Source organism: Rhinoderma darwinii, chromosome 2 (assembly GCF_050947455.1).
Source record: "Rhinoderma darwinii isolate aRhiDar2 chromosome 2, aRhiDar2.hap1, whole genome shotgun sequence".
NCBI lineage: Eukaryota > Metazoa > Chordata > Amphibia > Anura > Rhinodermatidae > Rhinoderma > Rhinoderma darwinii.
In genome coordinates this window covers 247226447-247242706 of record NC_134688.1, presented here as the reverse complement: position 1 = coordinate 247242706, position 16260 = coordinate 247226447, and the positions used below count along the sequence as shown (strand labels likewise).

Here is a 16260-nt window from a genome sequence, read left to right as displayed (position 1 = left end):
TCCTGACGTCGCGTACCGATAATTTTTTGGGCGGGTTCGGCCAAAACGAGTTCGGTACGCTTGTCCGGCTTCGCTCATCGCAAAGACACTCCGTTTGGATGTTCGGAAACAGAAAAGCACGTGGTGCTTTTCTGTTTTCATTCATCCTTTTCACTGCTGTTGCGCGAATCACGCTCGTCCCACGGAAGTGCTTCCGTGTGGTGCGCGTGATTTTCACGCACCCATTGACTTCAATGGGTGCGTGATGAACGAAATACGCAGTTATTGAACCTGTCGCGCTTTTTGCGCAGCAGACAAACGCTGCGCAAAAAGCACGGACTGTCTGTACTGCCCCATAGACTTGTATTGGTCCATGCGTGCCGCGTGAAAACCACGCGGCCCGCACGGACCGAATACACGCTCGTGTGAATCCCCCCTAAGGAGCATTTTTTTCATTAATGCATTCCAAGAGCCATAACTTTTTAATTTTTCCTTCAAAGTAGCTAATTTCTTTTTGCTGTTTAGGGTATGTTCACACGCAGTGTTTTCAGACGTAATTCAGGCGTTTTACGCCTCGAATTACGTCTGAAACAACGCACCTAATACGCCTACAAACATCTGCCCATTGCTTTCAATGGGTTTTACGGTGTTCTATTCCCACGAGCCTTTATTTTACGCGTCGCTGTCAAAATACGGCGCGTAAAATGCAGGACACTTCTTGAGACGTTTTTGGAGCCATTTTTCCATAGACTCTATTGAAAACAGCTCCAAAAACGGCCGTAAAAAACGCTGGGAAAACGCAGCGAAAAACGCGAGTTGCTCAAAAGACGTCTGAAAATCAGGACCTGTTTTCCCTTGAAAACAGCTCCGTATTTTCAGATGTATTTTGTTAATTGTGTGAACATACCCTTATCATGCAGTAAAAATAACATGTTTACATTATTCTACGGGTCGGTACAAATACAGCGATATTGAATAAGTATGGTTTGTAACGTTTTAGTACTATTGCACAATAAAAACATGTTTTATAGGGGGAAAAAAAAATTCTGTCGCTGCATTCTGAGACCCATCATTTTTTAATTTTTCTGTCGCCAGGATCACACACACAGTTTTGATGCAGTTTTCGTTGCAGTTGTTTGAGCCAAACACAGTAGTGGACACAAAACAAAGGAGATGCATCAGTCCTTTCTTTATACCTCTCCTTCCTTTCGGATCCACTTCTGGATTTGGCTCAAAAATATGAACCAAAAACTCCATTTAAAAACCGCATCAAAACTGTGTGTGTGATTTTAGCCTATGAGTGCTTGATTTTTTCCGGGCGAGTTGTATTTTTCAGTGGTACCATTTTGACGGACATATAATTTGATTAGCTTAAATTCATTTTTACACCCATCGCTTTTTTATTTTTCTGTCGATTAAGCCGTGGGCGAGCTTGTTTTTTATGTGGGAAGGTTTGTCGTTTTTATGTGTAATTTATTGATACATTTTTCTTCATTTATTTTTACTATGGAACCTTAGGGGTTAAATGGGGATCGAAGTAATCTCCAATCCCGGCCGTCAGTCACCCACTGTTGATCACGTGCACACAACTCCTGCGCTCGTACATTCACCATGACGTACATGTACGGCATGGTGACCTAATACAAAGCGTTCTATAACATACATACACATCATGGTGTGTTAAGGTGTCAACAAATACTGATCTAAATACATAAATGTGAATGAGGCCTGGCCGCTTGCATGTCTAGCAAGTTACGCCAAATTTATCATTACACCATCTTCGTAAATTTGTTGCGATTTTCATGGTCTCATAAAATGATGCATTTTGCAATGGAATTGATGAATCTCCCCTATATGTTGTCTTGTCAGTGTTTTGTGTTCGTGCACTCTGTTTGTGTTCATTTTCTGCCATTGAATTAGGAAAAGGGGCAGGTAACTGCATGTAAAAACAATAATTGTGTTCTTCAATAGAAGCAGGGACATTTATAAGTCCCGTCCCCAAAATTGACTGATAAATAGGACTGCTGAGTTCACAGTGTGGTAAAAATGAGTTTGTTGCCGCGATATTTCTAAAATGGCGGTTTTGTTGCGGTCGCGGCAAAGAAAACGCATTTTCGCGGCAACACGCTGCATTTCTAGTCTGCCGCTAATTTATTTTTTTCAATGACTATTCTTTCCTCAAAGTTCACCTGCTCCTTACCGACGGCTTCTATAAAAGACGTAAATCGCCTTTACGTACTTTACGCTATTTTACGACGCACGCAGGACAGAACCACGTGATTAACAAGCCCGCGCTTCTTGCTTACGTCACTTGTTCCCTTCCTGTTAGTCCTGTACGCGACAGTGCTGAGCCTCCTCGCGTGGGTACGCACGCCTATTTCGCGCCGTTCTTACGCTCCGTTCTTACGCTCTCCAGCGTGACGTGATTCTCGGATCTGAGCGCAGTTCTAATCTTCGGCTGCTCCCGAGTGTCCTACTTCTTGCGGCCATCATGTCTTCAGGTAGGAGGCCGGTCCCCGGCCGGTGCTTTCTCTCATTACGGTCCCTCGGGCCTGGTATTTGGGGATGTGAAGTGAGTGACGCAGCAGTACATAGTAATGAAAAAGTAGCGTGGCCTAGGTGCGCACATGCATAGTCGGGCCTTTCTTTAGAACCAGTGAATGGGTTCCTTATGGGGCTTTTAGTAGTTTGTTCCCTAAAGGTTTTCTTTGGCTTGACGGAATAAGGTTTCGTATAACCGAGCACGTGTATGGCTTAGACTGGAAGCGCTTCTCCAGACAACACATGCCCAGATGTGCTCCTCTTACTAAATTCCATATATAGGGCTAGTTTATAGGTTCCAGCGCTGCAAACCCGAGGGCCGTACATAAACGGTACTGCTACATGGCCATATCCAGTGGGCCCTGCCTATGAAAAGCAATGGTGTAGGCCACATGTGCTGTATTTGTGTTTGGACTGATTTAGGTGTTTATTTTAAAACTATTAGTGTCTACATCTGCAGCCAATGCATATTCAAGAAAATAAAAAAGACCAATAACAAACCCCTCGGTCTGATCCTGCAATCATACTCCCTTCCATTGATTTACTTTTTTTTTTTCTGAAGGATTCTCTAACTCCATTTACTTGCATTGGTCTGTACTGAAAATCTGCTGAATTTGTTGCGTATTAGCTTGGTCTGTTCATTACTGTGACTTTATGTTTATGGCTATTAGGGCTCATTCACAGTTCAGTGGCATCGTCCTCTACAGGGGGGGGGGGGCTGTGGCATCGTGACAATGACCTTCCTTTGGGGGTGTTCAGGGGCTTGGGACAAAAAAAGCCTGACAAAATTCATCCAGTTTTTTTTACGGCCATGAGAAACTGATGGGGAACGGATGTCAAACTGACAGACGCACTGGAGATGGATGAAAATTTGGAGACACACTGATGCAAAACGGCCATGAAAAATTGACCGTTTATCAGTTTTTAATGGCCCTTTTTTTTTCCCACTGTTGTGTGAATGTAGCCTTAGACATTTCGCAGGAATTAAAGCAAAGTAGAGGTGAAATTTACAAATTGTCGTGTTTTGTTTTTTCAGAAATTCATTTTTAATCTGTTATTTTTTAACAAGGTTTTACCAGAAAAATGCAACTCAATATTTATTGCCCAGATTCTTCAGGTTTTAGAAATATCCCACACATTGCCCTAGTGCGGTAATGGATTGAAATACCGGCCTCAGAAGCAAAGGAGCACCTGGTGGGTTTTGGGGCCTCCTTTTTATTGGAATATATCTTTTATGCATCATGTAAGGTTTGAAGAGGTGCCAAAACAGTGACCCCATTTGGGAAACTACACCCCTCAATGAATTTATGGGTATAGTGAGCATTTTGACCCCACTATTTTTTATTTTTTTTTGCAGAAATTATTTGAAGTAGGCCATGAAAATCTACTTTTTTTTTTTCCAAATAAAATGTAAGTTGAGCTAATTTTTCAAAATTTCCACAAGGACTAAAGGAGAAAATGCGCCACACCATTTGTAAAGCAGTTTCTCCCAAGTAAAACAATACACCACATGTGGTCATAAACGGCTGTTTCGACGCAGGGCTTAGAAGGGAACGAACGCCATTTGGCTTTTGGAACTCAAATTTATCACATGGTTTGCACAGGTCGTCGCATTTGCAAAGCCCCTGCAGGACCAAGTCAGTGGAAACCCCCAACAAGAGACCCCATTTTGGAAACTACACCCCTTGAGGAAATTATCTAGGGGTATAGTGAGCTTTTTGAACCCAGTTGTTTTGCAGCAATTATTGGAATTAGGCTGTGAAAATCCTGTTATTTTTTTTCAAACAAAATGTAGGATTAGCTAATTTTTCTTTGTTTCCATAAGGAGAAAAAGCACCACAGCATTTGTAAAGCTATTTCTCCCGAGCAAAACAATACCCATGTGTTCATAAATAGCTGTTTGGACACACGGTAGGGCTCAGAAGGGAAGGAGCACCACTTGGATTTTGGAATGGTTTCTGGGTGCCATGTTTCATTTGCTGAGCCCCTGTAGTACTAGTTTAGTGGAAACATCCCAAAAGCGACTCCATTTAGGAAACGGCACCCCCTGAGGAATCATCTAGGGGTATAGTGAGAATTTTGATCCCAAAGGTTTTTTTGCTGAATTAGAACGAAGCAGTGAAAATGAAAACATAATTTATTTTTTTTTACAAGAAGATGTCGTTTAAGATCAACCTTTTCATTTTCACAAGGAATAAAGAAACGGGCTCCCATTTGTAAACCTATTTCTCCCGAGTACAGTAACACCCCATATGTGGTTATAAACTACTGTTTACATATATGGGAGGATTCGGAAGAAAAGCAGTTGGTATTTGACACTTGGAGCGTAGATTTTGCAGGAATGGTTTACGGACGCCATGTTGCATTCGCAAAACACCTGATGTACCCAAAAAAAGTGACCCAATTATAGAAACTACACCCTAAAAGGCATTTATCAAGGGGTGTAGTGAGCATTTAGACCCCACATGTGTTTTTCAGAATTTAATACGAAGAGGATTATGCAAAGTGAAAATTGCAATTTTTCCACTAATGTACCTATTTACCGCACAATATGTTGTGCCACTGGAGAATCTTACCCGGTAAATTAAGTGGGTTCTCCGGGTATGGTATTGACTGACTTGTGGATGTAAACTGCTGTCTGGGCACACTGTAGGGCTAAGGGTATGTGCACACTACCTCTTTTCAGGCGTAATGAGGCGTTTTACACCTCGAATTACGCCTGAAAAGACTGCTCCAATACGTCGGCAAACATCTGCCCATTGCTTGCAATGGCTCTTATGAGCTGTGCAGACGAGCTGTCATTTTACGCGTCGCTGTCAAAATATGGTGCGTAAAATGGCGGCTCATCAAAGTGCAGGATACTTGGGACGTTTTTGGAGTCGTTTTTTTATGGGCTCTATTGAAAACAGCGGAAAACGCGAGTTGCTCAAACGTCTGAATCAGGCGCGCCATTTGGATCATGGATTTTGCTAGGTAATTTTGTTTGGAATTTTCCTGGTATTCAGTTTATAATGTGGGGGCATATGTAACCTGTGCAGAGTACATCAGGGCATAAGAGGGTATAATAATGGGGTAAATAATACAATTATCCATAGATGTGTGTTACGCTGTGAAGCGATCTGTTATGCGCAGGCCGGTGTTGCACTGATACGGTTTTCTTTCTTATCCCCCTTTTGTAACACTGTACCTTTTTGAGGACTTTTTCTCCTTTTAGTTTGGGAAATTTTGCTTGGAAAGTCTTGGCCTTCCCTTCCAGCAGATGTGCTATGTCCCTTCCTAGTTCCTAAATATTGGGGCCCTGAAACTGCTGGCTTGCACATCTGGGTGTTCATCACCAGTGCCATAACTCTTTTAATTTTCGGTTGACGGAACTGTGTGCCCCCTTTTTTTTTTTTTTTTTTTTTTATACATTTCTTTGCGAGATGGGCTGTAGAAATTATTGGTACCAGTTTGGAACACCTGTTTTTTGATCACTTTTTATTTCACTATTTGGAATGGGAAATTACCAAAAACAAGCAATTCTGGAATAGTTTGTTTTTTTTTTTAAAATAAAGTCAGAAGTGTCAGGATTCTGAGTACACATGACGTCCAGGCTGGATGGTCATGTGTATTCATTATCAGGACACTACAGTAATGTTAGGGTTTGTGTATGAGGCTGCACATAGTGATATAACTATATCGCTAGTGTAGTGTAAATGGATGGAGAGGCGTGCATGATGCCGATTGGTCAGCGTCATGCACTCCTCTGTACAATGCCCACTTGGTCGAAAGTAAAAGTACGCCCACTTGGGCATTAAGAAAGCTCATTAGCATAAACCAAAATCGCTCCTAACATTGTGAAAATAGATCGGTTTTTTTTAAATAAAAAGCATTACTGTCACCTACATTACAGCGCCGATCTCCTTATGTAGGAGATAGGCCACTTATAATGTGGTGACAGAGCCTCAGGGATGTAATATTGCCACTTTACAAAGCATTAGTGAGGCCTCATCTAGAATATGCAGTTCAGTTCTGGGCTCCAGTTCATAGAAAGGATGCCCTGGAGTTGGAAAAAATACAAAGAGCAGCGAAACGAATTAGGGGCATGGAGAATTTAAGTTATGAGGAAAGATTGAAAGAATTAAACCTATTTAGCCTTGAAAAAAAGACGACTAAGGGGGGACATGATTAACTTATATAAATATATTAATGGCACATACAAAAAATATGGTGAAATCCTGTTCCATGTAAAACCCCCTCAAAAAACAAAGGGGGCACTCCCTCCGTCTGGGGAAAAAAAGGTTTAATCTGAAGAGGCGACAAGCCTTCTTTACTGTGGAATAGTCTACCGCAGGAGCTGGTCACAGCAGGGGCAGTAGATGGCTTTAAAAAAAAAAAATGGCTAAGGCCCCATGTACACAAACATATTTTTGCAGCCGCAATTCTGCGGGTGAATTGCGGTACCATTCATTTCTATAAGCCCATGCTCATGACCGTGGCTGCCACGGTCAGTATATTGCCCAGGAGCCTGGACCGCAAAAAGATAGGACATGTCTTATTACGGCCGTGTTTTGCGGTTCAGGCTCATAGAAATGAATGCACGTGGCTGTGCACACCACTATGGTTATGTGCTTGAGGCCTTAGATAAATATCAGCTCCTATGTCAATGTGTAGAAATTTTTCCCATCCGTCGGTTGCACTTGATGGCATGTCTTTTCAACTTTACTAACTATGTAACGATCTGTCCATATACTGGATGTCCCTCAAGCACATCACAAGGATTTCCTGTAAAGCAATCCTTTTCTTTTCCCCATTTGAATGCCATTAGAGCGGAGGCTATGCCTGTGTGCCATTGTCCTACTGATTCCATGGGCATCACATGACCATGGATAATCGGTATAAAAAAATGTCGGTCCCGTGCCTGGTATATTGGATAATTGTTTAACTTGAAGGCCCAGTTCACACAGCGGTTTTTGCTGTAGTAATTGCATCTGAATCGGCACCAAAGAAAAAACCGCCCCAGTCTCCCTTAATTGACTTCAATGGGGGAGGGGGGGGGTAAAGGCAATTTTTCTTTTTCCTGGGAGATTTCAACCTCTAAACCTCCATTAAAATCAAAGGGAGGCGGGAAGAAAAACTGTTTATTTTTGACCAAAAACCACCTTCAGTTTTTGCATTAAAAAAAAAATAAAAAAAAAAAAGCCCCATAAAGCTACTCTTGCATTTCAAAATCTGACTGTATTCTGAAGGAATTTAGACTTTTTTTTTTTTTTTTTTTTTTTCGCCTGCCAAGCAAAAAAAACCCTGTGTGAACATGCCCTAATGCTATTTTTATTTAAATTTGCTTCAATCGGACCACTCCTGAATGGGTTCTCTAGGACGCTTGGGGTCAATTCACATGTTATGTAAATACTGCACGAAAAAGCCACTCAAATTGATCTGCGGTGCTGAATTTTATCCATGTCAATTGTATTTGTGTAAGCGCTGCTTATATGTTGTGGGTTTTCCCCATTGAATTCAACGGGGAGGTAAATCCTGCAACAAATGGAAGTAAACGCAACTAAAAAATAAATATCTCATAATTATCCAGAAGTCTGTATTCCTCCCTCCAGCAAGGCCTCCTGGGATGACGTTTCATCCCATTTGACCACTACAGCCAATCACCGGCTGTAGCGGCAGTCACATGAGCTGAAACCTCATCCCAGGAGGCCTGCATGGATGACTAAGCATGTGACTGCCACTACAGCCAATCACAGGCCTGCCGACTGCTGCAGATTTCCGCAGCGGACGTTTCGGGTGAAAAACTGCTCCAGTTTGGTGGGCTTTTTCGCTCTGAATTCCCTACAGTGCAGCTACACTGCGTGCTATTACGTGCTGTATCCGCCCCTTATATTGATGGCCTAGGTTGTCAATATCTGATCAGTGGGGGTTTGATTGCTGGCACCCCCCCCCCCCCCCCTAATCCACTGATTGGGGCCGTGGCCTCTTCACAGTTGACAGGCGCCGTTCACATCTGTAACTGCTGTACCTGGGATTTCTGTCCCTGTCCCATTCAGCTGCTACGGTTGTGTGCGGCGCTGTGCCTGGTAAACCCTATAGAGGCCATAGCAAGACTGCAGCCCCTTTAGTCAGCTGATCGGTGGGGGTGCTGGGAATTGGACCCCCATCTATCTGATATTGAAGACCCATCTGAAGGATAGGCCATAAATCTGTAATGTCCGGACAAACCCTCTAAATATTTGCTTATAACTTTGATAATGCAGTTCTCTTGATTTTAAATATTTGCGACGAATTCAGTATTTTTTTGTTTTTCTTTAGATCCTGGCAATTATGGTAGTTACGGAGGACAAAATCAGCAAAGGTATGTGTTAATATGGCAAATTATCTGCTGCAACAGATTATGCATCATTCTTCTTTGTTTGCAAGCACCTGGTATATTGTAGCCTGTTGCTGATTTATTTTTTGCAACAAATATGCAGCTTTGTTTATGTATTTGGCTAAATAGTTCCACTTGACAAGTAAAAGTGGATTAGGAGTCTTGCAACATTTTTTTAGGATCAAATATCCCTAAGGCCCCATTCAAACAAACGTGCTTTTGCAGCCTCAATTCCCCCGAAAATCCACGGGAGAGTTGCGGCCCCATTCATTCCTATGGGCCCATGCACACGGACTGTGGTTTCCATGGTCTGTGCATGGCCCAGGAGCCTGGACCACAGAACGGACATGTCTTATTGCAGCCGTCTTCTGCGGTCCAGTCTCATAGGAAATAGATGCCCATATGCACGGCTTGCGGGTGTCACTCTGCGGCTGGCTGACCCGAAAATCGGGCTCATACACTTTAGTAAAGTTCTTCTGTGTGTTCTGTTTGTTTTAACTGATGGCACACTGACCCATTCATTTCTATGGGGCCATGCGCACACCCTTTTGTTTTTTTTGCGAATCAGTGTGTCCGTTTTGCAAATTATAGAACAGGACCTATTCCTGTCTGTTTTTTGCGGATCAGTCTTGGCGATTAGTGTGCGGTCCGTGTTTTGTGGCCATGCAAAAGGTCACGGATGTGTGCATGAGAAACTGATTTTGAGTAGGGTGGTTTCTGCAAGTTCCATTCAGACGAATGGAACTGGTTTTCAGTGGCAGAAAATCTTCCACCTTTGACTGCACCCTATGGGTATGTGCACACTGGCTGGATACGCTGCGAAAAAAGTATGCCGCGTATCCAACCTAGGACCCACAGGGAATTCTGGGCCAAAGACAGCACCAAATTGTGGTTCAGGTTTGTGTCTGGAATCGCCGCTGTGGAAGAAAGAGTAGGAGGTACAGTCACTACTTGCCTACACTTTCTTTGCCATAGCGACATGTCCCTTTTTGTTTCTGAGCAGTCTGGCCTCATGTAATGATGCTGCACCCCATGTGAACGCTGCAGCACACACATGAGAACGTAATCCCAGGAGGGGTACAAGGAGCCAGTACAGCTGATTGGTGCGGGGTCCAGGTGTCGAATGCCACTGATCATATATTGATGACCTATCCTTTGGCTAGGTCATCAGTATGAGAAAAACGCCCTATGCCTGGACAACCCAGGTGTTGACAAGAATATTTTTTTTTTTTATAATGTAAGCATTTATTGAGTTTCTTCTTACATTATGGATTTTTTTCAGCTATCCTGCATATGCAAATCCAGGGGCTCAGGGTGCTGGACCAACATCACAGGTAGGTGGGCAAAATGTAACTCGAGTTAGCAAAGTTCCTATCATAAACTGGCCTTTGGTTGTTGCTGCCTGTAGTTCAGCCTATACACTTCCTGGTAAAGCCTAAAGCCATTTTTTGTGTATTCAACATGCAATTTTACAGCCGATTACTGTCCATTTTACATGTTTAGCTGCGTATTTTGCATTGGATTTTACTCTTTGCATTGCAATGGGTAAACTTAGTCAAATATAGATGAAATCTGCGACCTATTTTGAATTCTATAACATACAATCAAATCCACACCTATTCATTTTTTCCTGCAGTGTGATTTAGGACTTAAAGCTGCAACAAAAGTAAAATCCCATTCACATGGATTGTACTGTACATGTCCAATTCTGTGCTTAAAATATGCCACGTTCATACATAGTGGACTTGTCCGTGTGAAATTTGAGAGATTTTACACGTTTTAATCAGGTAAAGATTTTAACGTTTAAAGAGGATCTGTCACCAGATAAGTGCCTTATCTCCTACATAATCTGATTGGTGCTGTAATGTAGATAAGTGGTTTTTATTTTGTAAAACTCATTTTTAAGCAAGTTATGAGCAATTTTAGATTTATGCTAATTAGTTTCTTAATAGACAACTGGGCATGTTTTTACCAACTGGGCGTTGTACAGAGGAGTATATGACTGACCAATCCGTGTCATACACTTATTGTTCCAGCCCAGCTTCTTTCACTGCAGAATCCCACTTTACTTTATTTCCTATGTTATTTTTTACTTATAATGTATTAGCATACTCCTATATGCTAATACATTATACGGTGTTACTGTGACACAGGATGCTGTAAGGGCAGCACATTGTGTACTCTAACAGCAGGCTGACTGCAGACCGCTTCCCCAATCTTCAAATGCGTCACCATAAACGCTATCTAAGAGGGTAGTCCCCTTTGATAATGCCACGGTCAACGGGTTAAACTAGGATCGGAATGTTTTCACACCCCAGCTGTACTCAAAAGGCTTCTCTAAGTACAGGAGCTGTGAGTTACAGCTCCTGCTTAGTGGATGAGCGCTCACTGGTTGGTTACGTATGGGGACGAGCAATCGTTATTACAATTGTTTCTACCCATAAATTTCCATTATGTTGGCAGCACGTTTCCCTTAAGTTTTCAAACAACTTATGCTAATCTAATAGTATATGTGATATGTCATTAACTCCGTGTTAAAATTAAGTTATATGCATGCAATTTCTGTGTGAACTTACTGCAACTAGGTGTCTGCCTTCCTGAAACTGTTTTATACCCCCTGTTAAAGAGGCTGTCACCAGATTTTGCAACCCCTATCTGCTATTGCAGCAGATAGGCGCTGCAATGTAGATTACAGTAACGTTTTTATTTTTTAAAAACGAGCATTTTTGGCCAAGTTATGACCATTTTCGTATTTATGCAAATGAGGCTTGCAAAAGTACAACTGGGCGTGTTGAAAAGTAAAAGTACAACTGGGCGTGTATTATGTGCGTACATCGGGGCGTGTTTACTACTATTACTAGCTGGGCGTTGTGTATAGAAGTGTCATCCACTTCTCTTCACAACGCCCAGCTTCTGGCAGTGCAGCACTGTGACGTCACTCACAGGTCCTGCATCGTGTCGGCACCAGAGGCTACACTTGATTCTGCAGCAGCATCAGCATTTGCAGGTAAGTAGCTACATCGACTTACCTGCAAACGCCGATGCTGCTGCAGAATCATCTGTAGCCTCTGGTGCCGACACGATGCAGGACCTGTGAGTGACGTCACAGCGTGATCTCTGGAGAACACGGCTGTGTCTGCACTGCCAGAAGCTGGGCGTTGTGAAGAGAAGTGGATGACACTTCTATACACAACGCCCAGCTAGTAATAGTAGTAAACACGCCCCGATGTACGCACCTAATACACGCCCAGTTGTACTTTTACTTTTCAACACGCCCAGCTGTACTTTTGCAAGCCTCATTTGCATAAATACGAAAATGGTCATAACTTGGCCAAAAATGCTCGTTTTTTAAAAATAAAAACGTTACTGTAATCTACATTGCAGCGCCGATCACATGCAATAGCAGATAGGGGTTGCAAAATCTGGTGACAGAGCCTCTTTAAGCAAAATCCATCTCTAGTTAACGAGCAGAGGGACTGCAGGAAGTGGGGGTTTCTTCATTGTTTGCCCATACAAGGCTATGGAGGGAGCCCCAGTGCTGGATTCTCAGCTACACTTTTCTCATTACTGCTGTATAATATCCTACGTGATGCTGCCTCTATATGTGGTGGAGTCAGGAAAGCAGGATTCTCCTCTTCTGATTGCAGTGTATAGAAGATGTGATAGCCGTTAGGCTCCGCACACTAGTCATATTGTGGCTAGAAATGGTGGTGTTACTTATTCTGAAATGTCACCTGATGAGTTTGGTATGCTTTAACCCCTTCCCGCTCCTTGACGTACTATTACGTCATGGCAGCTGTATCGTTCGCGCTCCATGCCGTAATAGTACGTCACGGGAGTAACTGCCGTTTCGGCCGTCCTCCTGACACATACAGGAGCTGTGACGCTGCTGTCTTGTTCAGCAGCTGTCACAGCTCCTACAGCGGGGACCGATCGCTGTGTCCCCGCTGATTAACCCCTTAAAAGCCGCGTTCTATAGAGATCGCGGCTTTTTAGGGGTTAAGCTGCCATCGCCGGCCTGCTACGCGATAGCGGCCGGCGATGGTGACTATGGCAACCGGACACCAAACAATGGCGTCCGGCTATGCCATAGACGGAAGCCTAGTGGGTCCTGACAACGTCAGGACCCACTATGCTTGCTGTCAGTGAGTAGCTGACAGTTCTAATACACTGCACTACGCATGTAGTGCAGTGTATTAGAATAGCGATCAGGGCCTCCTGCCCTCAAGTCCCCTAGTGGGACAAAGTAATAAAGTAAAAAAAAAGTTAAAAAAAGATGTGTAAAAATAAGAAAATAAAAGTTTTAAAAGTAATAAAAGTAAAAGTCCCACTTTTTCCCTTATCAGTCCTTTATTATTAATAAAAATATATAAACAAACAAATAAACTATACATAATTGGTATCGCCGCGTCCGTAACGGCCTGAACTACAAAATTATTTTGTTATTTATCCGGCACGGTGAACGCCGTAAAAAAAAATATTAATAAACCGTACCACAATCACAATTGTTTGGTCACTTCATCTCCCAAAAAATGGAATAAAAAGAGATCAAAAAGTCGCATGTACCTAAAAATGGTACTGATGGAAAATACAGTTCGTTACGCAAAAAATAAGTCCTCGCACGGCTTTATTGATTGAAAAATAAAAAAGTTCTGGCTCTTAGAATAAGGTAACACAAAAAGTGAATGATTGTTTATGAAACGTATTTTATTGTGCAAACGCCATAAGACATAAAAAAAACCTATAAACATCTGGTATCGCCGTGATCGTATCGCCCCGCAGAATAAAGTTAATATATCATTTATAGCGCACGGTGAACGCTGTAAAAAAAGTATACAAAAACAATAGTAGAATTGCTGTTTATTAGTCACCACGCCACCTAAAAATGGAATAAAAACTGATCAAAAAGCCGCATGCACCCCAAGAAAACTACAATGGATTCCTCAAGGGGTCTAGTTTCCAAATTGGGGTCACTTTTGGGGGGTTTCCAATGTTTTGGCACCACAAGACCTCTTCAAACCGGACATGGTGCCTAATAAAAAAGAGGGCTCAAAATCCGCTAGGTGCTCCTTTGCTTCGGAGGCCGGTGCTTCAGTCCATTACCGCCCGAGGGCAACATGTGGGATATTTCTCTAAACTGCAGAATCTGGGCAATAAGTATTAATTTGTGTTTCTCTGATAAATCCTTTTGTGTTATAAAAAAAATGGTATAAAAAGAGTAAATTTCACCTCTACTTTGCTCTAAATTTCTGTGAAACACCTAAAGGGTTCATAAACTTTCTAAATGCTGTTGTGAATACTTTGAGGGGTCTAGTTTCTAAAATGGGGTGTTTGATAGGGGTTTCTAATATATGGGCCCCTCAAAGCAACTTCAGAAATGAACTGGAACCTAAAAAAATAAATAAATGAGGCAATACTTCGCTTCTTACATTATACTGATAATGAGCCGTGCCCACTCCGAGATGACCCCAGTTTTGACCGTTTGTATAAACGGAGACCCCTATTAGACCGTTCCAGTGCCCGGTTTTCCCAAGCATACACCCCCGAGAAGTGTTTTTCTATTGATGAGTCCCTGGTACATTTTAAAGGGAGGGTTCAATTCCGCCAGTACCTGCCAGGTAAGAGGGCAAGGTATGGCGTGAAGATGTATAAGCTGCGAGAGTGCATCAGGGTATACCTACAGGTTTAGGATATATGAAGGAAAGGCCACCCCCAAACCAGACTGCATCCTGGACTACAATAGGTACATGGGAGGGATGGACTTGTCAAATCAAGTCCTGAAGCCCTACAGCGCCATGCGGTGTGGTATAAGAAGCTGGCCGGGCACATCATACAGATGGCTTTGTACAATGCGTATGTGCTACGTCGATGTGCAGGCCAGAGGGGAACTTTCCTGGAATTTCAAGATCTAATCTTTAGGGACCAGGAAGGGGGGGCACCCAGTACTTCTGGAAGTGAGGCCACACGCATCGTACCAGGGCAACACTTTCCAGGAGAAGGTCCCCAAACCGGTGGAAAGGGAAAGAGTCAAAAGAGGTGCAGAGTCTGCTATAAGAGGGGGATAAGGAAGAACACAATATACCAATGTGACACGTGTCCCGAAAAACCAGGGCTCTGTATAAAAGATTGTTTTAAAATGTATCATACATCCCTTGATTTTTAATTTACCCTGATGCACTCCGCACAGCTTACCCCCCTCATCTTTCCCTTCTGAGCCCTGCCGTATGCCCAGGCAGCTGATAACAGCCACATGTAGGGTATTGTCGTACCCAGGAGAACCCACATTACAATTTAAGGGGTGTATATCTCCGGTGGCGCATGCTGGGCACACTATATTGGACACTGAAATGGCATATACATATATAAAATTGCAAATCTCACACTGCACCATCTGCTGCGCATTATCTTTTACACAGTACCTGTGGGGTCAAAATGCTCACTACACCTCTAGATGAATGTCTTAAGGGGTGTAGTTTTTAAAATGGGGTCACTTCTCGGGGGTTTCAACTGTACTGGTACCTCAGGGGCTTCTGCACACATGACTTAGCACCAGAAAAGCTCCAGTAGGCCAAATGGTGGTCCTTTCCTTCTGAGCCCTCCCATGGGCCCAAAGGGCAGTTTATCACCACAAGTGGGGTATTGCCGCACTAAGGACAAATTGGGCAACAAAATGGGGTATGTTGTTCCGTGTGAAAATAAGAAATTTTGATCAAAAATGACATCTTATTGGAAAAAATATCACTTTTTTCATTTCACAGCCCAATTCAAATAGGTGCTGTGAAAAAACTGTGCGGTCAAAATGATAACAAAAACCATAAATGAATTCCTTGAGGGGTGTAGTTTCCAAAATGGGGTCACTTCTGGTGGGTTTCCATTGCTTTGATACCTCTGGGGCTCTGCAAATGCAACATGGCACCCGAAAACCAATCCAGCAAAATCTGGACTCCAACAAACACATAGCGCTCCTTTCCGTCTGAGCCCTCCCATGGGCCCAAACGGCAGTTTATCACCACAAATGGGGTATTGCCGCACTAAGGACAAATTGGGCAACAAAATGGGGTATGTTGTTCCTTGTGAAAATAAGAAATTTTGATCAAAAATGACATCTTATTGGAAAAAATATCATTTTTTTCATTTCACAGCCCAATTCAAATAGGTGCTGTGAAAAAACTGTGCGGTCAAAATGATAACAAAAACCATAAATGAATTCCTTGAGGGGTGTAATTTCCAAAATGGGGTCACTTCTGGTGGGTTTCCATTGTTTTGATACCTCAACGCCTCTTCAAACCTGGCATGCTGCCTAAAATATATTCTAATAAAAAAGAGGCCTCAAAATGCACTAGGTGCTTCTTTGCTTCTAGGGCTTGTGTTTTAGTCCACGAGCG

The 16260-nt window shown here is 42.7% G+C and overlaps 1 protein-coding gene across 1 annotated transcript in view; it reads left to right on the top strand.

Annotated features, from left to right (window-relative positions):
* Positions 1 to 2294: 2294 nt before the first annotated feature.
* The window catches only part of TAF15 (TATA-box binding protein associated factor 15), a 68660-nt gene continuing 54694 nt past the window's right edge, over positions 2295 to 16260 (top strand). Inside the window, exons 1-3 of the mRNA XM_075853022.1 lie at positions 2295 to 2480; positions 8818 to 8860; positions 10158 to 10209. Of these exons, the coding sequence (XP_075709137.1) occupies positions 2471 to 2480; positions 8818 to 8860; positions 10158 to 10209 (105 nt within the window). The 5' untranslated portion in view covers positions 2295 to 2470. The remainder of the gene's footprint in view (positions 2481 to 8817; positions 8861 to 10157; positions 10210 to 16260) is intronic.